Here is a 27,211-nt window from a genome sequence, read left to right on the forward strand (position 1 = left end):
TGCAAGACGTAGCTATAATTCGGGTTCCTCTTACCCACATGCATCACTTTGCACTTGTCAACATTGAACTTCATCTGCCACTTGCACGCCCATTCTCCCAGTCTCGCAAGGTCCTCCTGTAATCGTTCACATTCCTCCTGCGACTTGACGACCCTGAATAATTTTGTGTCATCGGCGAATTTAATTACCTCACTAGTTATTCCCATCTCTAGGTCATTTATAAATACATTAAAAAGCAACGGACCCAGCACAGACCCCTGCGGGACCCCACTAACTACCCTCCTCCACTGAGAATACTGGCCACGCAATCCTACTCTCTGCTTCCTATCTTCAACCAGTTCTTAATCCATAATAATACCCTACCTCCGATTCCATGACTCTGCAATTTCTTCAGGAGTCTTTCGTGCGGCACTTTGTCAAACGCCTTCTGAAAATCCAGATATACAATATCAACCGGCTCCCATTGTCCACATGTTTGCTTACCCCCTCAAAAAAATGCATTAGATTGGTGAGGCAAGACTTCCCTTCACTAATCCGTGCTGACTTTGTCTCATCAGTCCATGTTTTTGTATATGCTCTGCAATTTATTCTTAATATTAGCCTCCACCATCTTGCCCGGCACCGACGTCAGACTCACCGGTCTATAATTTCCCGGATCTCCTCTGGAACCTTTCTTAAAAATCGGAGTAACATTGGCTACCCTCCAGTCTTCCGGTATTACACCTCGATTTTTAGGGACAGATTGCATATTTCTAACAGTAGCTCCGCAAGTTCATTTTTTAGTTCTATTAATACTCTGGGATGAATACCATCAGGTCCCGGTGATTTACTACTCTTCAGCTTGCTGAACTGACCCATTACATCCTCCAAGGTTACAGAGAATTTGTTTAGTTTCTCCGACTCCCCCGCTTCAAATATTCTTTCCGGCACCGGTGTCCCCCCCCAAATCCTCCTCGGTGAAGACCGAAGCAAAGAATTCATTTAATTTCTCCGCTACGGCTTTGTCCTCCTTGATCGCCCCTTTAACACCATTTTCGTCCAGCGGCCCAACCGACTCTTTGGCCGGTTTCCTGCTTTTAATGTATCTAAAAAAGTTTTTACTATGTATTTTTGCTTCCAACGCTAATTTCTTCTGCTCTAATTGCTCATGTTTGATCTATTCTTACCTTACACCGCCTTGAGTGAATGCCTTCAAAAAGGTGGTAAATGAATCCTAATAAATAAATAATTTCACAACCAATTGCTGAACACTCGAAATCCTGGCATGCAAAAATCACATATGATACTCTACTAGGGCCACTATGCTGTATACTCATTTACTGTCCCACCGGAAGCTGGACAAATGTCTGACTTCATGGACTTTGTATCAAATAGTTGTACAGATTTCAATGACGTCTTCCTTCTAGGTGACATCAGTCTACATCTAGAAAGTCAACACAACCCCAGTACCAGAAATCTAAACACCTTCCTTGACCAATGGAACTTCAAAACACCAGAAGCTACATCAACCCACACAAAAGGCCACCAATACAAGTTTTCAACTAACAAAAATTACATAATAGAAAATTGTAAATGGGAAAAAGTGATTTGGTCAGACCATAATAAACTCACTCTCACTCTCCAATGGAAAGAAAAGGAAACACAGAATACCACAACCCTTTATAACAAGAGAGAAGGTGAACAACAGCGACTTCTGATCTACAGCGCAAAATGAGCCAACAGACATAATACCAACCGACATATAGTTCACGAGGAACTGGGATGAACTAAGCACAAACACACTGGACAAAATAGCAGCATTTAAATTGAAAACAAGAAGCAAAAAACAAATTAACCCATGGTTCAAGAATGAACAAACAGAGATGAAAAAACTGTGCCGACGACTAGAAAGAAAACTGTTCAAAAAGAGCTGAATAAAAACACTTGGATTAAAATCCATAAGGACATACAACAAACAGCATAAAGAAAGCCAAGTTAGAAAACCTACAACACATGCATAAACCCAGAACAGATGAACCCCAAAACAACAAAAAACCCAACAAATTGATTAGCAACCTACTAACAACAAATGAGATCCCACCGACAGCAGATGAGCTTGCACGCCACTTCGAGCAAAAAATAAAGAAAACAAGATCAACTCTACCTGTACCACAAACACCACTCACAGAATTCCTGCACCAACACGAAACAGGCCAGGACATCAAAGTAGATAGAAGATGGTCCTCCTTCAAAGTACCCACAGCCAAAACAGTAAAAGAAATGCTAACAATGTCCGCCCATGCCAATGCCCCAACTACATGATGACGAACCCACCTGACTGGTTCATCCTTCCGTACACGGAACATATAGAGTACAATTCCCCAAGGATAAGGGCAACATCATACTCACCCCAATCCCTAAAAATGCCAGAATCAAAATCAACGATATCACAAATTACAGACCAGTGCCATCAACACCGCTACTGACCAAAACAAGGGAATACCCGATTCAATTCTCAGTCCTCCACAACTTCCAATCAGGTTTCACACCACTGTACAGCATGGAGACAGTCAAAACCACGCTCAGAAAATCCTACTACTACAATTCGATATATCGAGCGCTTTCAACGTAGTAGACCATACAGTATTAATGACTCTACTAGACAACATCGGAGTCAGTGGATAAATGACTTCCTAAGAACAAGATCATACACAGTAAAAGTGTCCAACCAGCTCTCGACCTCATGGATGGCAGAATGCGGAGAACCACAATGAACCCCCATATCACCAGTACTATTTAATATCATGATGGCAGCACTCGGAAAGAAACTGGAGAACCTGTGCCTCAACCCGTCTATATATCAACATACCTTTTTCCCTTGAAATAAGAGGGAAAGGGGGGGGGGGGGGTCTAGGGAGCTTTCTCCTCCTGCTCCAGTTTCCCTCTTACAATGTGTGTGTGCACATATGCAGTGAGAGATGGGCCGGTTAAGCAATGCAGGGTGAGTTTCATTGACAAATTCTAGAAAATTGAATTTTGCTGCTGTGCTCTGTCCTTCTGTGTTGTAGATTTTGGCCAACGTTGCCTACATTATCCTCGAGTCCTCTGAAGAGGGATCCAGTGATTACGCTGTCTGGATGCAAATTTTGTTCCTGGTGGATCTTATCTGCTGTGGAAGCATTTTATTTCCTGTCATTTGGTAAGTGCATCCGCCTCTCAGTGGCCCTGACACACAGGGAAATCCGACATTCACTGGAAGGGTAGTTTGCCCTCAGTTTATAGTGCTGATATGGGCTGCTTATCTTCTTAATGCTCACTTTTTCCACATATAAGAGTCTAGACGTCCACATTTTGTGCTGCTTTATGGCTCATAAAAGGGTTAGTTATCTTTAAATACACTTATGGCAATATTGGAAAACACATTCCTTATTTTATTAAAGCAAGTTAGAAGTGTAAGTGCCTTCGTAAAATAAACTTCTATAGGGACCTCTAGTAGTACCGGAACGTCTCTCACAAACTTACAAAAGTTATGATACAAAATGTAAATGAGTGTGTGTATCGTATGTCAGGGGCGTAGCCAGACCGAGGTGGGGGGGGGGGCACTGTTTAGCCGCCTCCCCCTGCCAGCGACCCCCCCCCCCCCTTTGGACTCCGCCGCCCGCCCCACCGCCGCATCAGGTATCTTTTTGCTGGCAGGGGTCCCCAGTGCCCACCAGCCAAAGAGTTTTCTTCAGCGCCGGTCAACTCTGGCGCCTTCATTGTGGGATCATCTGTTTCTGACGCCTTACGTCCTATACGGGGCTACATGCACGGTGCAGGACGTAAGGCATCAGAAACAGATGATCCCTCAACAAAGGCGCCAGAGTTGACCAGCGCTGAAGAAAACGTAGCTACGCCCCTGTCCGTATGTGGGTCATTTTATATCATGTCACTTGTAATCCCGTGGGCGTTGTGCAGGTCAGACCAGCTAGTAGGGCAAAACTCCAATAAAACACAGACTGGGAGTCAGCAGAATGTTTAACACTGCAGCCTTTTGTAGTGCACACTTTATTTGTTCGGTCCCTCAGAGCCCAACACAAGAGATAAGCAGGTATCTGCCTTCAAGGTAACCAGGTGTAGCCAAATGAGAAACAGTGCTTGGAAATACTTTAGCCATCTGGCTAATTTCTTCAGCCAAAGCTCCAAAACAGAGTGGGCAGTGCAGGCAGAGCTTTTTAAAGTAAATGAAAGAAAATGAGTCCAGCACAGCTCTGCAGCTAACAATTATGACTTTTCTCAGAATGTAACTTCAAACAAAATATACGGTTCCATCAGTTCGTATTGTCCGTCAACTCAAACTTCAGGCAAACAGTTTGAGGTAGTGAAAGTCTCAGGATGCTTCACAGGGTTCAACAGACAACTGTGTGGAACAGGAGTCCCACTCCCCCCCCCCCCCCCCCCCCACTTTCTCTCCCACTTTCCTGGAAAAAGATTATTATTAGCAGCTCATATCATGCTGTTACCGTTACAACACAGTGTGGTCTTAAAAGTGAGTAACTGAAATTTAGTGATGCTTTTCTCCCTGCAGGTCCATTCGCCACCTCCAGGAAGCCTCCAATACTGATGGTAAACGTGAGTACACTGCGAGAGCAGCAGGACTCGCCTGAAACACCTTTCTCCTGTAAAATACATAATTAAAACACAGCGTCCTGTCTGCCATGCTGATCTTCTCTCTCTATTTTCAGTGGCTATCAACTTGGCAAAGCTGAAACTTTTCCGGCATTATTATGTCATGGTGAGTGCTAGATTTTATTCATTTGTTTTTAACACCCCCAATCATTTAGAAAACTCGGCTTCTAAACTCAAACTAATCCTCCTGGGGCACAGAGAGGAATCTGCTCGTTGCTAGGGCTCTTTTGTTCTCTTCTGTTTGGGTTTTGCCTTGTCAGATTTTGGTACTGAGCTGACTGCCTGTCTGGAGGCATTGGAAGTGAGCACTTCTCTCCCTAAAACAGGGGCGCTGTGTTTCATTTCCAGCCTGAGCGTTGAGACCGTCTGCAGGCATCAGCGCTGAGCAAACTGCTTCATGCATCGGGCAGCTCTCTGTTCTCTGCACTCACCCCTTCCTCGTTCAGTGGCTTGTTTGTGCTTCACTGTTTCCAATTTCCTGAAAACTTAGAATCTCTCCTCCTCTGTCTCTGCTGTATCCAGGTGGTGTGTTACATCTACTTCACCAGAATCATCGCCATCCTCCTGAAAGTCATAGTCCCTTTTCAGTGGCAGTGGCTGCATCAGGTGAGCCCAGTTCCCCCAGTCTGTAACTGGAGGGCCAGTGGGGTGAAAGGGGGTTATGTACTAGACCTTCAGTTCCTGTCCTCACACACCGCTGTTTGCCTCCTTTCTACCATATTGTGCTCCAACAGCTGGTAATGTTATTTTTATTTATTTATAACATTTATAACCTGCGAGGAACAAAAAAAAACACACAATAAAATACATAAAACACAACAAACATATTAAAAATCATATATCAAATGTAAAACTAAAAACAAAAATAAACAATCAGATTTTAATTTATAACAACTTTATTGATGACAAACCAATGCATACACTCCAAAAATATAAGCATAAGTTGTTCAAATATAAGAATACATGTGAAACAATTGAATGTATCTACTGTCATCAACCTTTTAACCCCTTCCCCCTCCCTATGTGATGTTATTCTTAATAGTTTATTGAAAATTGGCAACATACATCAACCTTCTTTGTGCACATGAACCCATTATAAACACTTCAAACCAGCCTGACATAATACTCAGAACAAATAATGGAGACGGAGTCTTCCTCATACGTTATCCCACATTTCCCCCTCCCCCCAAATCCCTCTCCCTTTTACCCTTCACTCCCCCCTGCTCTAACCCAAACAATCCAACCCGAACAAACTCAGCTTCATTCCCCCCTCCCTAACCCTAACCTCTCCTCACACCTCCCCCCCCCCCCCCCCCCCCCCCCCGATGCAATGCCCCTTCCTGACTTTCAAGCATAAAATTAAAGCCAAAATTTGAATAGCAATTTTAGACGGCTGGTTGCAAAATCACGTTAAGAAGAAAAACCGAACGTCATCCACATAAACCCTACAATCAACCTCCAAACCTCTTAACACATCAGATAAAGGTTTAAAAAAAAAACAGGTCAGTGTAGCTGTTAGGGCAGATCCCTGTGGACACCCACTTTCAAAAAATGGAGCTCAGATATTATATCAGCCCATTTCACTACCATCCTTCCATTCTCCAAATAAGATAAAAACCACTCATGAACCTTTTCCCTCAGACTCATATCCCCCCAAACGCTGTAATAAAACAGTATGATTTATCGAATCAAATGCAGGGGAGTTATCAAGTGAAACACAATGAAATTTTGCTTGGGCATCAGTTCCTTTCTTTATCACATCCCCAGTGGATACAAATAAAGTTTCAGTGCTATGTCCTCCTCAAAATCTATACCGACTCCTGTCTAACAAAGCTGTTTTGTCAATAAATTACATCAATTACTTCAGTACCAGCTTCTCAATAATTTTACTCAGTGCTGGTAACACAAACAGTGGTCTATAATAAAAAAAAAACACACACACACACAGATACATCCAAATTAGTTTCACTTTGGCTATTTTAAGCTGGTCAGGCATCTTCCCTTTAACCAATTATTTATTCACCATTTCCAACAAAGCAGGAGTAAATTTATCACCCAAACCTCTTAAAATCACTGAAGAGCAGCCTTCGTGAACAAACATTTTTAACTTCGCACTCTTGAACTCTCTCAAAAACTTCCCAAACAGAGGTATTCTGAGCCAGCTTATTTAATCGTGCCTCCTGTACCAGATCTACCTGATTGAAGACAGATTGCCCTTTGGAAACAAAAAAATAAATCGGCAATTAAAGAATGGTGATCACAGTCCAATCTCCGAGTACCAATCAGAAAGTGATCAGTGTTAAACAGCTCTCTTGGGGCATCTTTTACTAAGGCTCGCACACATTTTTAGCACGCACTAAAATTGTGGGTGCGCTAAACGTTAGAGACGCCCATAGGAATGCATTAATGTCTCTAATGTTTAGCATGTACCTAAAACGTGAACGTGCATTAGTAAAAGACCCTCTTGGTTTATTCAGAGCTTGAGAAAATTTAGGTGGAAAATAATTATTTCTAACAAGCTCACAAGCGCTTAGGTATTCTTGCAAACAAATATGTGGACAGTAAAAGGAAAAAAAAAAGCCTGCTTTATAAAGTCAATCAAAAAAACAAAAAATTAGAGGTGACAACCCAATAGCAACAACAACAAGACCCTTAGGGGTCTCAAATATCATCAGACTGTTTTTTGGGGTTTTTTTTTTTTACAATTTATGGCCCATCATGATTGAAGCAGATACTTGGTTATCAGTACCCGTCATTTAAATTATCAGTCTGTCTCGAGGTCCGTAGAGAAAGTGTTGGCTGTAATTCCGCTGTTCCCTTTTAGTTGAGCAGGATTCCTCCACCTACGGTTCTACCAGTAGGGGGTGCTGTTTCTCTAGCTCTGCAGGAGTCCTGGGAACCTACGTGCTCCTAGCCATCAAAAACACAATATTGAAGCACTGCCCCCCACTGGCAGAAATGCAGTTGGAGGACTCCCGCTCTCAGATTAGAGGGAACATTGCCACTCTGCCAGGACGGAATGTTTCTAGATCGTCAGTCTTTTCTGCTGCCGCTCCTCTTTTGTGGAATACTTTACCAGAAGACTTTTTTGCATTTTCAGAAATGTTTGAAAGTGTAGCTGTTCACTCAAGCATTTTAAGTTATTCTTTTAAGTATTTTGAAGTTTATTTTGCTTGTTTCTGATGCTCATATTAATTTCAGTTTATTGGCTGTTGTCCTCTACCTGTCTGTGTGTGTTATTTTGTAAACCGCTTAGATGGAGTGGGTTATAAGTGGTTAAAATAAAATGAATAAAAATAAAATAAAAGCTTGGGCTATGTGTCTGGATACCATGTTGGCTCTTGCAGTTGGCACAGTGTGTTATGTTACATTTTGCACTGTGGAGACAGATGGAATTATTTCGAGATGTCTGTGGTGAAGAAAATTATTCTGATGGAGAGCAGATAATCAAAACACTGTCGTCTTGGCAATTTTGAACTAAGTTCTAGTTTTCTATTTCTGCAATGCACTACAATATTGCTGATTTTGTGCAATATACAAAAACATGTTTTTTGGATATATAGAAAACAAATGCCGTCATGATGGGAAGTCTGTGACACTGAGAGGCATATTTTCAAAGCACTTTGGGAGGCTAAGTTCCATAGGTTTCTATGGAACTTTGGGAGGCTAAGTGCTTTGAAAATAAGCCTCTATATGACCTTTGTTCTGTCTTTCAGCTGCTGGTTGAAGTATCCACTTTCATTTTCTTCATTCTAACGGGATATAAGTTCCAGCCAGCTTGCAACAACCCATATCTCCAACTGCCCCAGGACGAGGAAGAGGAGGATGACATACAGATGGATGAAGTGTGAGCAGATGCTTCTCAGGGGCTCTGGCAGCTGGGCGCTAGGGTTGTTGTTTCATTATATGGATCATGAATTGATTCATTCATCACTTTTATTAAATAAATGTGTGTCCGTGGAAGAGCCCAATGCGATGTGCAAAAATAAAACAGATGTAACATTCAAAATTACAAAAAACACATGGCAACCAATGAAATACAACATAGAAAATAAAAAGCCACATTATTAAGCGGAATAAAAAGACAGATCCATGACACTAACCTCAAGAGACTCGACCATGTCTATACAATTATATTCTGGACTAATGGTAAACCAAACCTGCCCTCTGTATTTTAATAACAGTCTACTAACCAGAAAAATGAGAAATATGTAAGAAAACGTTCAATAATCGCAGCACAAAATCATAAGAGGACATGCACTACATCCTTCAGATGCTTTTCTCCAGATACAGTAACCCTGTAAAAACCTAAATTCAAGAGGCGCTGGGATTTCACGTTAGTGTCATGAAACAAAGTGCTCTGCTAGGTAAATAACACCCTAAACAGCTTCTCCTGGAGTCTGGGCCCTCTCATAAGAGGCTCAAATAACTGAAGGCCTACATGCGTAACCAGCATAACTTGTAATGCTTGCTCTACACCTTAGCTCCCTTTCATCCCATTAATACATGAGCCCCTGTCATAGGAAACTTGAAAATACATGGGCAGAGGTTTTATGGATAAAAGAAAATACAAAGATTAAGTATCATCACTGGTGGGCTATTTTTTAACAGTTTTTCTTTGACTTACATATTCATGAATGGATTTTATTCACATGTTTTATTTTGTCATTCATATAAACTATATAGCTCAGTTGGGGGGGAAAGGGGGCTCCTATGGAATTGTAAGTGGGTCTGTATCAGATGCCATCCTGAAGGCCCCCCTCTTTATCTGCTGCATCCATGATGCCCTGCTCGAGCACTGTCCCATCCCCTGGCTGCAGTCATTTTTCATAGGACCTCCCTTTACCCCACCCCAGATTAAGAAACTGAAGGGAAGAGGACACATCTCACCCAGGTTCATTGGCAAACACTCTACTAATCCCTACCCTACGCCCTTTCCTGTAAATGAAAGTGTCCGACAGAGGAAGAGAAAATCTGTGTTAAATAAACAGCTTAATGTAATGGTTCATTTTCTCTCTTTGTAGGGTAACTAACACAGGCCTGTTCGATGGCTTGTCCAGACTGAAGAAAGTATCCAACGGAAGAGAAACCTCGGCATAGCAGTTCCTGATACCCCGGCAGTGAATGTCTGTTGCATCAGCGTTCCGACCAAAGATTTCCCTGGACTGAAAAGCCCGAGGCACTTACAGGTCAAATGCCAGGAGTGCCCCCTTTCCCCTGGGAGCTCGTGGACTGCTGAGCTCCTCTGGTGCTGCATATGGGGGGGGGGGGGGGAGGATTATGCCACACAGTGCAGTAGGTCAGAGAGTGCTGCTCACCTGCAGAAGGGAGGGAGACGGGAACCATGTCAGGGTGGACTGAAGGCTTTTGGGGGAAGTTGGTTGCTAATCTCACTGTTGATTTTACCTTTATTCAACTTTCTTTTGCAAGAATGTGTTTTTACCTAAAGCAATGCAGCTGTTTTCCTGCCGCCTCCACCTTGAGAGCTGGACGTGACCTCAGTAAGTCCTTGGAAAATGCTTTTGCTGCCTGGCTGCTGTGCTCTGGGTTTTCCCCACAGGGACAGTCATTCAGCCACATACAGCAGAGTGCTGGTTGCGCTTTTTGGTTCAACATGGCTTTTACTGCAGGTTTGCCAGGCGCATGAACTGCGTGTACTGCACGCCGCACTTTCTAGTTCAGGACTGCATCGGTGTAGCCCTTCTGCAGATCTGGTGACCAACTACAGTTCCTTCAAAGACAAAGTCATTCCTCGCTGTGCCTGCCATTTTCACCTTCGCGAGCTTAATGTTTTAATTTATTGTAATGTGATGAAAAACTTTTTCAAAAATAAATCTTGGACCACAAGGCCTATCTGAGTAGTGCCGGCTCACTGCAGCACTTCCCAGGGCTCATGACAAAACCTGCAGTTGACAGAACCCAGCAGCTGGTACAAGCTTCATCCATGTCAGAAATAAGCCTCCTCGACCACTAGACCTGCAGAATGTGCAGTCAGGTTCCTGGTGGACATTAAACTCCTTCCTGAATCCTAATTCATCTGAGTGGTGGGTTTATATATGTGGCTGCCTTACTGTTCCTGTATTTTTTGGAGCTAGACTGCTGTGGTGCAGGGGGTGCAAGAGGCCTGTACCTTATCATTTATTGCTGGAAGGGAAATGGGGGGGGGGGGGAATAAGAGGCCAGTAGCTTACCATCTGTTCCTGGGGGGGGGGGGGGCTGTCCTATTATTCCCATACCCACAGTCACTTTCACCCCACTTTTAACTATTAACCAATGTAAACTGCAGAACTCACCCCACGTTTAACATAACTTAAAAGAGTAACCATACTGGGTCAGACCAATGGTCCATCTACCCAGTATCCTGTTTCCAACAGTGGCCAATCCAGGTCAAAAGTACCTGGCAGAAACCCAAATCGTGGCAAAATTCCATGTAGAACCCCAAAGAAAAGCAAGAGTCTGGAATCCTAGAGTGACAAGATTCCATGTAGAACACCAAAAAAAGCAAGATTCTGGAATTCTAAAGAGTGACAAGATTCCATGCAGAATCTCAGAATAGCAACATTCCATACTACAAATCCCAGGGTAAGCAGTTGCTTCCCATGTCTGCCTCAATAGCAGACATTTTCCTCCAGGAATTTTTCCAAACATTTTTTTAAACCCAGATACGCTAACCACTGTAACCACATCCTCCGGCAAAGAGTTTCAGAACTTAACTATTCGTTCAGTGAAAAAATATTTCCTCCTATTTGTTTTAAAAAGTATTTCCTTGTAAGTTCCTCAAGTGTCCCCTAGTCTTTGTACTTTTGGAACGAGTAAAAAATCGATTTACTTCTACTCGTTCTACACCACTCAGGTTTTTGTAGACCTCAATCATATTGCCCCTCATCCACCTCTCTTCCAAGCTGAAGAGCCCTAAGCCCTTTAGCCTTTCCTCAAACGAGAGGAGTTCCATCCCCTTTATTATATTAGTCACTCTTCTTAGAACCTTTTCTAATTCCGCTATATCTTTTTTGAGATACAGCGACCAGAACTAAATGCAATACTCAAGGTGTGGTCAAAACCATGGAGCAATACAGAGGCATTATAGTATTTTTGGTCTTACTCACCATCCCATTCCTAATAATTCTTAGCATCCTATTTTTTTTTTTGGCTTCCGCCACCGCACACAGAGCAGAAGATTTCAAAGTATTATCTACGAAGACACCCAGATCGTTTTCTTGAGCGCTAGCATCTTGGACCCTAGCATCAGGTAACTGTGATTTGGATTATTCTTTCCAATGTGCATTACCTTGCATTTGTCCACATTAAATTTCATTTGCCATTTGGACGCCCAGTCTTCCAATTACCTAAGGTCTTCCTGCAATATTTAACAGTCCACACGTGTTTTAACAACCTTGAATAGTTTTGTATCATCTGCAAATATGATCACCTCATTCGTCGTTCTGATTTCCAGTACAAATAAAAAAGTAGCACATATGAATTTATCTTCTTGGGCAGACTGGATGGACCGTGCAGGTCTTTTTCTGCCGTCATCTACTATGTTTACTATTTATAAATATGTTAAATAGTGCCAGTCCCAGTACAGATCCCTGTGGCACTCCACTGTTCATCCTCCTCCATTGAAAGAAATTACCATTTAACCCTACCCTCTATTTTCTGTTCAATAACTAATTCCTAATCCACACCAGAACCTTGCCTCCTATAAACTGCAGCATTCACCCCAGTTTTCAACATTATCCACTACAAACTGCAGAACTCATTCCACCTTTTAACATTATGCACTACAATCTGCAGCTCTTATTCCCATCCCAAAATTAATCCTCAATACATTAGAGTCAAAGTCCGATAGACTTTATTAAATTTCAGAATTTTTGGCCTTCTGCAACATAATGTACACATTCAGGGAGGTGGAGACTGTAAACTTTTATAGATTTTATAGATGCTTCTGTACATTTGTAAAATAAGCCCCAGAACCAGCCCAACAGTGAAGCAGAAACATGCACCTGTGAAGAATCTGTGAATTTTTTTACATTTGTACCCTGCACTTTCCCACTCACAGCAGGTTCAAAGCGGTTTACATATTATATACAGGTACTTATTTGTACCTGGGGCAATGTAGGGTTAAGTGACTTGCCCCCAGTCACAAGGAGCTGCCTGTACCTGCAGTGGGAATAGAACCCAGTTCCCCAGGACCAAAGTCCACCATGCTAACCACTAGGCCACTCCTCTGTTCATATCTGCAGATTTAATCAAATACACAACCCTCTGCCCAAGCTATGAGAACTGCTACGGAGGTTGAGGAAACTTCTGTAATGGGAAGCCTATGACATTGCATTTAAGAGCCCTTTGCACATAATGTAGAGAATATTAGTATGTACAGTACCTGCAGGGTGTCTGAGCGTTTTCTCCAATGATGCATGTAGTTTGTTTACTATGTAATATGAAAAGGAAGGAGACATGGATGGAGCATGGGCAGGGCACAGGTGGAGCATGGGCAGGGCACAGGTGGAGCATGGGCAGGGCACATGCAAGGCACAGACAGGGCAAGGGCTGCAGGACACGGACTGAGCCAGGTAGGACACGGGTGGGGCTCTACTTACACATGTAACTTACAGAACCCTAAGTTAGGTATGTCGCTGCCCCATTAAGCTGTGCACGCTTAGGCCAGGTCTCTGGCTGATGTAACTGTGAGCACAAATATGAACTTTAGTTCATTCAACCTAATGTTTCATTTCACATTCACCAAGAAATCTCAAAGCCAATGTAGAAATAAAATATACAGTTAAAACAATGATGATACAATTAAAACGCAATACATAGATTCATAAATTCAACCACGATTCTGACCTGAAACTGAAGACCCCTGACATATGAAAACAGAAAGCCACGTACACAGTCAATTAATTATGGTTTCTTAAAATCTGAGCCCAGGTCTAGCCATATTTGGATGCTGCGCCAAATCTGAAGAGTTGCTGCCACTGACCATTTCCTCCGCGTCCCATGGGATTCCCAGCTCGCGTACAATGCAACGCCCTGATACCGGCCAGCAAGTCCCACAGTGGGAACGCTGCTTAACTGCTATTCACCCGGACTGACGCCAGCACAGCATGTCCCAATCGATGAGTCAAGATCCCTCCCCTGCACCAAGTAGAATTTGCAGCCTTCCAAGTGGTTCTGAGTCAAACTTTAGTTGGACTCTCAGCAGGAATCCAGGCCCATCCTGCCTGGATGTCTCACTGCCATCTGAAACTACACATGGTCAAGACTATGCTTATCTTTCCCCCTAAACCCACCAACTCCTCTTCCCCTCCCCCCCCCCCCCCCCCCCCCCCCCCCCCCCCAGTTCTCTCTGTGGATAACACTCTCATCCTCCCTATCTCATCAGCTCGTAACCTTGGGGTCATCTTTGACTCCTCTCTCCTTCTCTGCACATTTCCAACAGACTGCTAAAACCTATCATTTCTTTCTCTATAATATCACTAAAATTCATCCCTTCTTTTCTAAGCACACTACCAAAACCCTCATCCACACTGTTATCACCTCTCGCTTAGACTATTGCAACTTGCTTCTCACAGGTCTCCCACTTAGCCATCTGTCTCTTCAATCTGTTCAAAATTCTGCTGCATGACTTGTATTTCGCCAGTGTCGCTATGCTCATATTAACCCTCAAGTCACTTCACTGGCTCCCTATCCGTTTCTGCATACAGTTCAAACTCCTCTTATTGACTTACAAGTACTTTCACTCTGCAGCTCCTCAGAACCTCTCCACTCTTATCTCTCCATATACTCCTCCCCGGCAACTCCGTTCACTAGGTGAATCTCTCTTATCTGTACCCTTCTCTTCCACTGCCAACTCCAGACTCCATTCCTTTTATCTTGCTGTAGCATATACCTGAAATAGACTTCCTGAGCTGCTACATCAAGCTCCATCTCTGTCCGTCTTCAAATCTAGGCTAAAAGCCCACCTTTTTGAGGCTGTTTTTAACTCCTAACCCCTATTCACTTGTTCAGTACTCATGTCTGTTTTATCATTCCCACCTTAAGTAATTCCCTTATTTGTCCTGTTTATCTGTCTTGATTAGATTGTAAGCTCTGTCTAACAGGGACTGCCTTTCTTACATGTTCAAGTGTACAGCGCTGGGTACGCTATAGAAATAAGTAGTAGTAACACATATTCAACTGTTAAAACCTGTTGTTTCTCTTTATATCACCAAAATTCGTCCTTTCCTTTCTGAGCACACTACTAGAACCATTATCCACACTCACAGGTCTCCCACTAAGCCATCTCTCTCCTCTTCAATCTGTTCAAAACTCTGCTGCACAACTTGCATTCCACCATTGTCACTATGCTCATATTAGCCCACTCCTCAAGTCACTGGCTCTCTATCCGTTTCCACATACAGTTCCACATACAGGCTCAGCGCTTCAGCCTTCCCTTCTCTCTCAGCTCTGGTCCCGCCCTTGCGAAAACAGGAATTGAGGTCGGGACTAGAGCTGAGAGACAAGGGAAGGCTGAAGTGCCGAGCCTGCTCGCCTTTCACTGCTGCCACCAGGACCCCGAGGTAAGATGGGTTTTAAATTCTGGGCGGCACGCAGGGAGGACTGCTGTGGGAGAAGAGGTCAGGCTGGGGTTGGGACTGGCACTCGGAGGGAGGGAGGGAGGGGGGCCTGGAACTCAGAGGCGGAGAGGGAGGGAGGGGGGCCTAAAACTCAGAGGCGGAGAGGGAGGGATGGGGGGCCTGGAACTCGGAGGCGGAGGGATGGGGGGCCTGGAACTCAGAGGCGGAGAGGGATGGAGGGGGCATGCACCACCTTTAAAAAAAAGAAAAAAAAAATTCAGCACCCTCAATCTTTGTGAAACGTTGGCTCCTATGGCAAGAGATATGCAATTTTGGGTGGGCCTGGTGCACCCATGGACAGTGATTATACTTATCACCATCTATTAGTGGTCTATCAAATCCAGATAAATAAATATTCACACACACTCATTTCCAAGCCAGATCTACTTTGGTAGAGATTTTTATTGACCGATGACAAGTTTGAATAGAAAGTATCTATATACAAAAAAAAAGAAGCCACAATGTACTGTAGAAATAAATCTTCATGGTTGACAAAAAGCTGGTATTTAAAAGGCTGTGTTAGAGTCACTGAGGCACATGGGACTCGCTGAGTGAAGATATTTGTCTGTTCTGGTGCTCGAAGGCAGAACTGTGCAGGATTTTATGTTGGACAGCCAAAGGTCATCATGCTTTCTGAGAACTCTTGAAGGCTGGTGCAGATCTCAACATTTATGGAGTCCTGGCATTCCTCATCGTTGGGCCACCACTCAATCCACGTGTCTTTGCTGATGATGTAGGAAATGCTGAAATGGAAAACAGAAATCAGACTGATGCCCTGGGTGCGAGTGCACCGATGTATTCCAGGATATGCACAAGAATGGATCTTGGAAATTAAAAATGTGAAATTGAATGACATTGTTGTGTCCTCTTGAGCAGCACAGTGAGATTTTCATTGCAAATGCCACTAGGAAAACATTTGGTTAAATATTTTGTGAGGAGCTTTCCCTGTCCCGTCTGCAGTTGCTACACTGACAAATGTGAAGTTACATTTTGCATTGGACATTGAGGTAGGATTTGGGACCTCTAGGTCCAGATGTTCCCACTGTTATACAAAAGGATCTGCTGAATGCAAGAAATTTTATAAAATAACGATAAAGACTCTGGGAAATACCCATGTATCTGCTCCGGCTGGACACACTGGCTCCAGTTTCAGAAAGATACACATGCAGGAAAAGAGTGGCCACACTCCAGAAGTATATGTGAGAATAAATTAGGTGCCAAAGTTCGTGGGCTGCTGCATCCAAGCACTGGTACCTTTACACAGAAGACCCATGTTCTGAAAAAGTAGTGAACTGAGAGAGAACAGTTTTACTAGTTAAAAGGCTGAATGAAGTACTGCGGGATAAGCATAAGTGCTGCCTGCGTCACACTCATGTCAAGCCTTTGCCAAAATAAACATTTTGCTAAAACTTAATTTCTTTACGTATCAGGATTTATTTGCCACCTTCTTGAAGAAAGTTGTGTGTGTCTTGGGAGAGGAGAAATTTTTTAAAACTATGTAGGGAATTCCCAGTGTAAAATGGGAAATCTATGTGCAAGTTTTGACCTTCCATCTTTAATCAGGGCATTTAACGTGTCAATAGCAGTATTCTGAAAATCACCATTTACACAGGTATGCAGCCAACCTGTGTAAATATCACTATTTCCATGTGCAAATGTTGCACAAGCCTTCTGAAATGACCTCCTACATCACGTTTATTTCCCATTGGCTCATTCAGGATATTGAAAATTTCAGGTTCATTTCAGCACAGTTTCTAGGACACGCATAATCTTGCCCTGTCCACAACACTGAACTAAAAGCTTGATGTGTGAGATTCTACCTGGGTGTCAGGATCAGCTGTTTTGCTTTCATTTTAACTGTTCTTTGCAGCCCCACATTTGCTTATTTGCCGAATGGTAAAATTGGCTCCAGTTGTGCCACCTCCACATTTTACTTACTCAGTCTGGAGATCCCATAGGTCGGTGCTCAAGCCCCAGATCAAATAATCTCTGTTGACCTTAAGTTGCAAGGCATCTCTGCATTTCACGGGGCTGATGAAGCGTCGAGACTTTCGTAGTGGGTTCTCATCAGTCCCTGTAAAGACACATATGAGAAACGATATTAACAGAGGGAGGGCTGGATCTAGGGTGGGTAACTAGGGCGCTGACTCTGGGGAGGAGCAGGGCACAGGAATTACTAGTGTAAACCTGCACTGGTGCACCTTGACCATTTATACCAGGTCTAAATGGGGTAAACAGGCAGACCCATGAGCATCAGGCAACACTCACGACACTGTGTATTCAAGATGGAGACACATCTATGCCCCCCCTCCCAACGCTCTGGCCACATGTCCACCCCTTGCACTTACAACACTATCTTATACAATAGTTAGAAAACTGCCTTTTACATGTACAAACAATATACAGACAATATATAAATATGCAAACAATACACAACCAGTGTCCAGACAAAACCCAGACCATGTACAAATATAAGACAATATACTATCTATATAAAAGGCAACATCAACGTTCTATGAAGCCTCCAGCCGGAAGTGTGAAGGGGGAGAGATATCCGGTTTCCCCAAGAGTGTCTGCCCTGCCCTCTCTGTAACACAAACAGTCAGTGAAGGAAAACAGCAAAGCACAAAATCAAATCGCTCGCTCTGTAACAGTGAAGGACTCAGAGGGGGGAGGGGAGAGAGGGCAGGGACACACACACTCCCACATGCACACAGAAGAAAACCTTGCTAGCCCCCGTTTCATTTGCATCAGAAACGGGGCTTTTTTACTAGTATGTATATAAAGAAGTTTGCACAATTTAGTTTGCGGGTGTCCATTCTTTATACACCTCTATCCCTCAGGGGGAAGCTTTACAAACAGTTGAGAAAGTTTTACAGGCTCACCCACATCCTCATGTGGTACCAACAGAATTTCTTACAAGCTTAATTGAGTTAGCTCTGTATAACAATCATTTCACATTTGATAATGAACTGTATTTGCAAATATCGGGCTTAGCTATGGGGGCTTCGTTTGCCCCCTCCATAGCAAACATTTTCATGGGGCAGTTTGAAGAGCAGCAGCATGTTTACACTTCCCCGGGTTTTTCTAAGGTTATGTATTGGGGTCGGTACATTGACGATGTTTTTCTATTACGGCATGGCACGAAAGAAGAACTCTTGGACTTTGTGCAGGATCTAATATCTGTCATGGTGCTATCAAGTTTGAAGTTTGAGTGTAATTTTCACTCTAAATACATAAATTTTCTGGATGTGTTAATAACAAAAGAACACGGGATCTTCAGAACTAATGTTTACATCAAGACAACAGATAGAAACTCTCTGCTTAGATACGATAGCATGCACCCGTACCATCTCAAACGGAGCCTGCCATATTCCCAATTCCTACGGTATCGTAGGATTTGTGATTCCACTCAACAGTATCAGGAATCGGCAGTGGAGTTGAAACACAAATTTAAGGACAGAGGTTATCCTGACAAGATAGTGAAGCAATCGTTCAAAAGAGCCTTGTTTAATCATCGGGAGTCTTTACTTCAAACTGACCAACATAAGATAAGAGTGTGGACAAGGCAACTTTGTGTGTCTTGAAATTTACAGACAGGTCTCCTCAGATCTCAGCCATACTTAGAAAACATTGGAACATCATGCTTACCCAAAGTACATGTTATCATTTGCCCGCAATCGGAATTTATAGGATCAATTAAGCTATGCGGATGTCTGGTCTTCTAATGAATACACAACAGGATATCATCACAGTTGCGGTCATTGTTCTATATGCTCGATTTCAGTTGAAGGTTCCAGTTTTGAGTCCTCCACTGGCAAAAGTTACAATCAAACATATAAACGGCGAGTGACCGTACTCACTCGCAAATGCGCAGTAGAGACCTTCTCTGCCCCGCCCCCACGTCAATACGTGATGACGGGGGGCGGAACACAGAGGGTCTGTACTGCGCATTAATGCTGAGGGAGGGACACCGCCGTCTAACGCTCCCCCCACCCGAGTCGCCGCCGCCACCCACCTTCTACCCAGTCGGGCCCTCGCTCCGCTATTGAAACAGCGAGGGTCCGGGAGCGCAGCACTGAGCTCTGCTGAGCTGCCGACATCGCCCTTCCTTCTTCTTCTCTGCCTCTGTCCCGCCCTCGACGACGTTACGTCACACGAGGGCGGGACAGGCAGAGAAGAAGAACAAAGGCCGACGTCGGCAGCTCAGCAGAGCTCAGTGCTGCGTTCCCGGACCCTCGCTGTTTCAATAGCGGAGCGAGGGCCCTGGCCAGGTGGAAGGTGGGTGGTGACGGCTCGGTGGGGGGGGGGCGCGAACTCGGAGGGGGGGGGGCAGCGGCGAACTCGGCGGTGGGGGCGGGCCTTTCAACCCCCCTTCCTATAATAGCCCGTTTTTACGGGCTCAAAGTCTAGTTTAAGATATAATACATCATGTGATTCTAAAAATGTAATTTACTTCTTTCAATGTCCATGTAATATGATGTATGTGGGTCACATCACACGCCAGTTTAAAATTAGAGTAATAGAACACCGACACTGTGTTACACAGCTGAAAGTAGATGCACGATGACGCGACATGCATGCAGGCCAAACACCGCTTCGACCAATTACAATGCATGGTCATTGACTGTGTGAAAATGGGTAAGAGAGGGGGGGATATTAAAAGTATACTGTGGCGAAAGGAACAATATTGGATGTATACATTAAACACAGTTGAACCTAAGGGTCTTAATAAGAACATCGAGTGGAATGTCTATTATTGATTTGAATTTGTATCATCTTTAAATGTGTGGCTATTATAGACAGGGGGAGTTACCCCGCTATCTGATTGGCCCTTTAAAAATGACTAAAGACGCTATATAAGGTGAACGCCGCGCCATGTTTTCCGTCTGTGCCATATTTGTGTGATTAATGATAGAGATGCAGTATCCTGTGTGATTTAGATCCACTGAGTGGTCCCAGTACCCTTCCTGGAGCAGCCCATGGTTGGGCGAAACGAGGCGCACTTGTCGGAGGAGTAATACGAACAAGTCGAGAAGGGATACACTTCAAGTTTTGAAGGAGTAACATAAACAATTTTGGAGAAGGGATACATTTCATATTTTTGCCAACACAGAAATTGTGCCGAACGACCTCTTCATTAACGAACAGCAATTACGTCACATCCCACAGCTAAGTACTATTGGATGTTAGCTAAAGATTCAATGAAGTTGATTATAGGGATTGACTGTTAGGTGGGTTGGAGACTTTGAACTGGGGGAGGTTAGTTGGAGCATATTTTATTTCTGTTTTGTTGATATAGAATGTTAGTTTGGTGTCTGGTGTCCCCCACTAGGTGATATACTAAGGGATTAAAACAAGGGGTTTTTAAAAATCATCCGTTTTTCTCACTTATAGTGAGTTTTTGCGCATGATTGGTTTTTCTCCTGTTTTTCCCTTAGTGGAACTGATGATATTAACGGACTCCTATAGAAGATAGTGGTTGTTCAATACATTGGTATTTAGCCCTGTCAGGAGATTTGAGGTTCCCATTGATTTAAGTATATAAAATTGGGAGACACCCGCAAACTAAATTGTGCAAACTTCTTTATATATATATAGTATATTGTCACTAATTAAGTTTGGACTTCCCCATTTTTCATAGAGTTTACCAAATATAAGACAACAAATACCTGGATAATATACAGACAATGTACAAACGATACACAATGTATAAATGCACAGACAATATACAAACAATGAACATACAAACAGAGAAAAGTCTGAGTACTATGCAGAAATAATCATCACCTCTTTTGATAATTTCCACAACTGTCATGATGTAGGTGTCGTAGTTAGGTGATTCCTCAATTGAAGTTAACTTGACTTTGTACACTGAGAAACAGAGAGAACTGGTTAGTGATCCAGCTGTGCTCCCAGATGCTGAACAGAGACTTGGCCCACGATGTCAGACAGTGAAGGCTGAGTCTTCAGCACATGCATGGAGCCTCAAGTCAGAATAATATTATAATGAATTACCATAGTCCACTCCAGGTTCACATGCGTCCTCCATACGCTTATTCACTGTAATGTCCTCACCAATTGCCTGCTGCATGTAACAATTTTCTGCATAATAGAAAGAGAATTCTCTGTTAGCATCTGAGCATTTCTTCAGTCTCAGAAATTCAGAACTTATCAAAAACTTTTCCATACTTGCTGGTGTAAGAGAGAGGCTGAAGCAAAAGGAAAAACCTCCCTAAGCCAACCCTCTTTCCCTCAGTGAAGAAAATTCAGTGAAATGAAGGGTGCTGGGACTCACATGCCTGAAAGAAGGAGGGATGATAGAAGGGGGCGGAATAATCCAGAAAAACCCTGGTGGTACCACCCGGGGGGGGGGGGGGGGGGTGAGAGGTTCCTAGGGAGGAGCAGAAGCGTATAAAGACACATTGAAGCAGAAGAGGAAGGAGGGATGAGCGAGCCCATGGAGGTCCAGGAGTATCCCAGAACAGAGAAGGTTCAAGGCTATGAGGAAGGTGTACCAGATGTTCAAGGCCCAGAGAAGGAGATGGAAGTTCAATATATTTAACTTCCTATAAAGGCAGCGTCACAAGTTTTAAGCAGCGCTTCAGTGAAAGGAAGTGAGTGAATAACCGATGAAGAAATAAGCTACACCTTTGTTTTTCTTTTCAAGTTTTTGTTTGCTGGCAGAGGAGGGACGGATCCCAATGCAGCATAAGCCCGTTGGATTGGGAGTAGAGGTTTAGGGTCTGCCAGTGTTTGAGCCGTAGGCTTACTAGAAGAGAGGGCTCAAACTCCTTTTCTTGTGAATAATTTTGTTTGTCAAAATTAAGAAAAGATTGAGGATTGCTACCAAATTTTTTTTTATTTTTGTCTTAAGACTCTGAACTGTAGTAAAATACATTGGGGGAAACACAAGAAGAGTTTTCTTTTGTTTCAAACCAAACTGTTGATGACTTTGTTTAAAAACCTGCCAGGAAACAGGTGTGGAAAGTTTGACTGACCCTAGTGGGGGAGGAGAGAAGTGAATACAGGATCTCCTGAACTAAATTTGCATATGCCTTCCCCAATCTTTAATGAAGGGCTTGGCTGTTTTCCTTCCTTCTCATAGGCAGAAGGAAAGGTGATGAACTAGGTCAGTAAGAGCCCTTTTATCACTGACCAGAAAAGAGGACCAAAGCATTGTTTCGAGAACCCCTCACCCTAAAGGAAAAAGCTTGACTATGGGTCTGAAAGGAAAGCTTTACAGGCAAACAACAATTTTTCTGTGGATTTCTTTTTATAGGTAAAAGTCCTAACTCTCTAGCATCTCCTGTTAGAAGGAGAAACAGACGCATGGCTATTTTCTCTAAAGGAAGAAAAATGGAGGGTGACTGTTCTCTATCTAGGTTGCAAGGAAGAGTCTCTGGAAGGACCCAGATGTAATTTCGTGATCAGTGGGGAATATGTCACTTCCTTTGTATGTGGGGGAGGGTGAATTTTCCTAACTGCAGGTAATTTAAAATTTATAAGGATGAGACTCGACAGACTAGTGTAGTACAGGTGAAGGGAAATGATGGGAAACTTAAATGTTAGAAGCGACAGACAAGCAGGGGAATAAACATGTTTCGGCTTCCTCACTGTACCTTCAGCACATCGGCACACATCCCCCTGGCAGATTTTACTTAGCAGTCCACTTTCTTTAGACGGATGGTAAAATTTTGTACAACTGTTTTCTGAGGAGAAAACCAGGAGAGAGGTAAATTTTAATTCAAGCTCAAAAGTCCCCAAAAGGCTCTCTTTTCGTCTCCCCCCACCCACCCAGTTATTTCATCTTCTCCCTCACCCTCTCCAACCCAGGGTATTTAATGTGCATTATATACAGGCTCCCTCTGCTGGAGGTGTGAAGGAAGAACACTTCACTGCGCTAGTTGGTTTTCAAACTTTTGTGAGGCCTGCCAGCAGAAAGAGTCTTAGAAAATTCAGAAGCCGGTGGTACCATAATTATCTTGAGAAGAGTAGCAGGAGGAAAGTCTGCATCAAAAATCCCTTACAGGGACTTCAAAATAAAATCCCAGCCATTTTCTTCAGACTGTGGTTCTTCCCCGCTTGAGGTTTTACCCTTTTCTGGCAAGGGTAAATGTACCCCCAGTTATTTTTATCCATGGAGGGCAAAGTTTATCTGCTCCTACCCTAGCTGAGATAATGTTTAACCATTTCTCTGACCTCATGTGTAACTTTCTTACCTATCTACACATTCCATCTTTGCTTATACCCTTCACTATCAATTAAAATATTCTATTACATTTTGTGTTGACATTGTAAGTAGTATACTTTAAAGAGGCATATTTTCAAAGCACTTTGGGAGGCTAAGTTCCATAGGTTTCTATGGAACTTTGGGAGGCTAAGTGCTTTGAAAATGAGCTTGTATGTCATACTTTGTATTGTTATTTGAATATTTTTACTGCTGTAATTGTCTATTGCTCATGTTTGATCTATTCTTATTGTACACTGCCTTGAGTGAATTCCTTCAAAAAGGCGGTAAATAAATCCTAATAAATAAATAAACAAACATGGGTAACTCGCCTATATGCCACCACCACCACCACAAGGGTAATTTTGAAAAGCCATTCAGCAAGCAAGTGATAATTTACCCAGGTAAAAGCAGGCTGGAAACTGCCCAGACTTAATTCAACTAAAAGTCTGTGCAAGGCTCCTCAATATATATACATCTAGCTACACTAGGAGGAGGAAGAGACTCCAAGAGACCTCCTTACGTCCAAGTACACACATACCAGTTAATTGCATTTACATTATTATACGTGGAAAAAACAACAGCAGGTGGGTACTGGGTCCATATGGCAGGGCTGAAAGATAAAGTCAAATCTATCTTAATATACTTTTTTAGTGCAAGGTTAGGTTAAAGTCCTCAGGCTCTTTCAACCAACTGGTGTATCTGAGCCATGAGCTGAGCACAGTCCCTTCTTGGAGTTTGGCTGAGACAAAGAACTTGTACAGTATGGGGGGTTAATACCCCATAAGCTGACCTCATGGGACACAATGAAGCATCAATTAAATCTGCTTTAAAAGAAGTCAAAGACATTTAGTCAGATAGCTAAGGACTATGAGTGTGAAAAGTGTCCCTCATAAGAATAACCATACTGGGTCAGATCAATGGTCCATTTAGCTCAGTATCCTTTTTCCAACAATGGCCAATTCAGGTCACAAGTACCTGACAGAAACCCAAGACTAGCAACATTCCACATAGAACCCCAAAGAGTAGCAACATTCCATTCAGAATCCCGAAGAGTAGCAAGATTCTGGAATCCTAAAGAGTAACAATATTCCATATAGAATCTCAAACAATAGCAACATTCCATGCAACCAATCCCAGGGCAAGCAGTAGCTTCCCCCATGTCCATCTCAATAACCGAGTATGGACTCTTCCTCCAGAAACTTGTCCAAACCTTTTTTAAAGTCAGACACGTTAACCGCTGTTATCACATCCCCGGCAACGAGTTCCAGAGCTTAACTATTCTTCGAGTGAAAAAAATATTTCCTCCTATTTGTTTTAAAAGTATTTCCATGCAATTTTATTGAGTGTCCCCTGGTCTTTGTACTTTTTGAAAGAGTAAAAAAGTCGATTCACTCCTATTTGTTCTACACCACTCAGGATTTTGTAGACCTTAATCATATCTCCCCTCATCAGTCTCTTTTCCAAGCTGAAGAGCCCTAAACTCTTTAGCCTTTGACAGGCGTTCCATCCCCTTTATCATTTTGGTCACTCTCCTTTGAATCTTTTCTAACCATAGACCGATAGAGGCATTACAGTATTCTCGGTCTTATTCACCATCTCTTTCCTAATAATTTCTAGCATCCTGTTTGCTTTTAAGGCCATTGCTGCACACTGGGCAGAAGATTTCAGCGTATTGTCTACAATGACACCTAGATCTTTTTCTTGGGTGCTGACCCCCAAGTTGGATCCTAGCATCAGGTAATTATGATTTGGATTATTCTTTCCAATGTGCCTCACTTTCTATTTGTCAACATCATCTGCCATTTGGATGCCCAGTGTTCCAATTTCCTAAGGTCTTCTTGCAATTTTTCACAATCCGCATCAGTTTTGTGTCATCTGCAAATTTAATCACCTCACTTGCTCAGATTTTCCAGATCATTTAACAATGTTAAATAGCACTGGTCCCAGTACAGATCCCTGCGGCACTCCACTATTTACCCTCCTTCATTGAAATGCCAATTTACCCTCCTTCATTGAAATTGCCAATAACCAATTCCTAATCCACAGAAGGATGTCTTCTATTCCAAGACTCTCTAATTTTTTCTGCAAATCCAGATACACTACATCAACCGGCTCACTTTTATCCACATGTTTATTTACACCTTCAAAGAAATGAAGCAAATTGGTGAGACAAGACTTCCCTTGGCCGAACGCACACTGACTCTGTCCCATTAAACCATGTTTGTCTGTGTGTTCCGTCATTTTATTCTTTATAATAGTTTCCACTATTTTGCCCGGCACTGATGTCAGGCTTACTTGTCCGTAATTTCCCAGATCACACTGGAACCCTTTTAAAAATCAGTGTGGAAACCTTTTTTAAAAATTGGTGCTACGTTGGCCACCCTCCAATCTTCAGGTACTACGAACGATTTTAGTGATCAACTACATACAGCCAGCTGGTTTTATAACTCAGGCTATTTTAACTGCTTTTATGTTTAAATCTCTTATTGACCATCACAACACATTGAACAAAATCACAAAACAAACCATGGATTACAGATTATCTATGTTGTATCTGTGTCCTCATACATTTTTACATTTCTTCCCAACTCCCAACCCCCTCCCTGACCTCCGATGCCTACTATAGATACCCTCACTGTACACATCAACAGGGCCTGGTGAAAAACTGTGTTGTACCATCCATAGAAGCAAGTGTCATCATCCAAGTACTTGGCAAATTACCATCATCAGTACCCAAAAAGCCCTTTTACCTAAAGCTTAAACCTCTTCAGGATAAGCTACTGCAAAGGGTCTTCGTTCTGATGACCCTTCACCTACCAGGGCGCCTCTTTGGCGTCTTGTACTTCGATTTGGTTATTATAAGGATTATGCCTTACATCCATCATGTGTCAACCAAATAGTTATCAGAAGATCCGATATTTCTGTATACAGAACTTTTAACTGCTTTTAAAGTAGGAAATCCTAGGGACAAGTTTGTGTTGGGGCAGCAAACCTGCCTGTGAAGTTTCACATACAGGTGTGGAGTTTCTCCCTATCAGACCAGGCCTAGAAATAAGTCCCAGTCTGTGTGGAACCACCAAGTGGCTTAGTGGAATTTGGATCTCATTGGCATGATCAGTTGAATTCTCTCATTTCAAGAGTGGATGAAAATGCATTTTCTGTTACCTAAACGATAATATTCGTAGACCTTGACTGCTGCTGGCTGAATCAGACCAACTTCAAAGAACTGGTGCGCTCTAAACTTCAGACACTCATCTTCGGTGTGAGACACCTGCAAGAAAAGAGGGGTATGGTGGATGAAATAAGAGAACACGACAAGCTCCCAGCCCTTTACCAGTGCACAAAACACCAAGAGACTTCACCTTGTCCAAGTAGATGATGAGGTTCCCTTTGTCGATTTCAGATCTGGAAATGAATTTGTCCACTCCATTGGCCAGCTGGATATAAAACAAGGTTTGTTAGTCACCTGTCATCATAGTCCTATCATAAGAATATTCAGAACCCCAGCACCAGAGAAATACAAGCGAGTCAATGCAATGTTCAGCTGCAGCTGTGACTAAATGAAGCGTCCTTTTCAGTGCCACAAGTCCTGATCAAGGCTTCACTTTATGGCCAAAGTGTGCATTGTTATTAATATAGTTTTTCTACGACATGTGACTGCCTGGCTACTTAGCATTTGTTTGTAGCTACTCTTAACGTGCATAGCTAAAGG

The 27,211-nt window shown here is 42.9% G+C and overlaps 2 protein-coding genes across 3 annotated transcripts in view; one reads left to right on the top strand and one right to left on the bottom strand.

Moving 5' to 3' along the window:
• Positions 1 to 10,675, top strand: part of GPR108 (G protein-coupled receptor 108) — a 28,767-nt gene extending 18,092 nt beyond the window's left edge. For both annotated transcript variants that reach the window (XM_030196878.1, XM_030196877.1), the window contains exons 13-18: positions 3,048 to 3,178; positions 4,547 to 4,590; positions 4,704 to 4,753; positions 5,170 to 5,253; positions 8,364 to 8,494; positions 9,672 to 10,675. In XM_030196878.1, coding sequence (XP_030052738.1) covers positions 3,048 to 3,178; positions 4,547 to 4,590; positions 4,704 to 4,753; positions 5,170 to 5,253; positions 8,364 to 8,494; positions 9,672 to 9,747 — 516 coding nt within the window. In that variant the 3' untranslated portion in view covers positions 9,748 to 10,675. The remainder of the gene's footprint in view (positions 1 to 3,047; positions 3,179 to 4,546; positions 4,591 to 4,703; positions 4,754 to 5,169; positions 5,254 to 8,363; positions 8,495 to 9,671) is intronic.
• A 4,960-nt stretch (positions 10,676 to 15,635) lies between these two features.
• Positions 15,636 to 27,211, bottom strand: part of C3 (complement C3) — a 102,458-nt gene continuing 90,882 nt past the window's right edge. The window contains exons 35-41 of the mRNA XM_030196876.1: positions 26,862 to 26,936; positions 26,665 to 26,770; positions 22,889 to 22,978; positions 21,285 to 21,371; positions 21,057 to 21,140; positions 17,205 to 17,340; positions 15,636 to 16,009 (exon numbers count right to left, since the gene is read on the bottom strand). Coding sequence (XP_030052736.1) covers positions 15,868 to 16,009; positions 17,205 to 17,340; positions 21,057 to 21,140; positions 21,285 to 21,371; positions 22,889 to 22,978; positions 26,665 to 26,770; positions 26,862 to 26,936 — 720 coding nt within the window. The 3' untranslated portion in view covers positions 15,636 to 15,867. The remainder of the gene's footprint in view (positions 16,010 to 17,204; positions 17,341 to 21,056; positions 21,141 to 21,284; positions 21,372 to 22,888; positions 22,979 to 26,664; positions 26,771 to 26,861; positions 26,937 to 27,211) is intronic.

The sequence above is a fragment of the Microcaecilia unicolor genome, chromosome 3 (assembly GCF_901765095.1).
Source record: "Microcaecilia unicolor chromosome 3, aMicUni1.1, whole genome shotgun sequence".
Taxonomy (NCBI): Eukaryota; Metazoa; Chordata; class Amphibia; order Gymnophiona; family Siphonopidae; genus Microcaecilia; species Microcaecilia unicolor.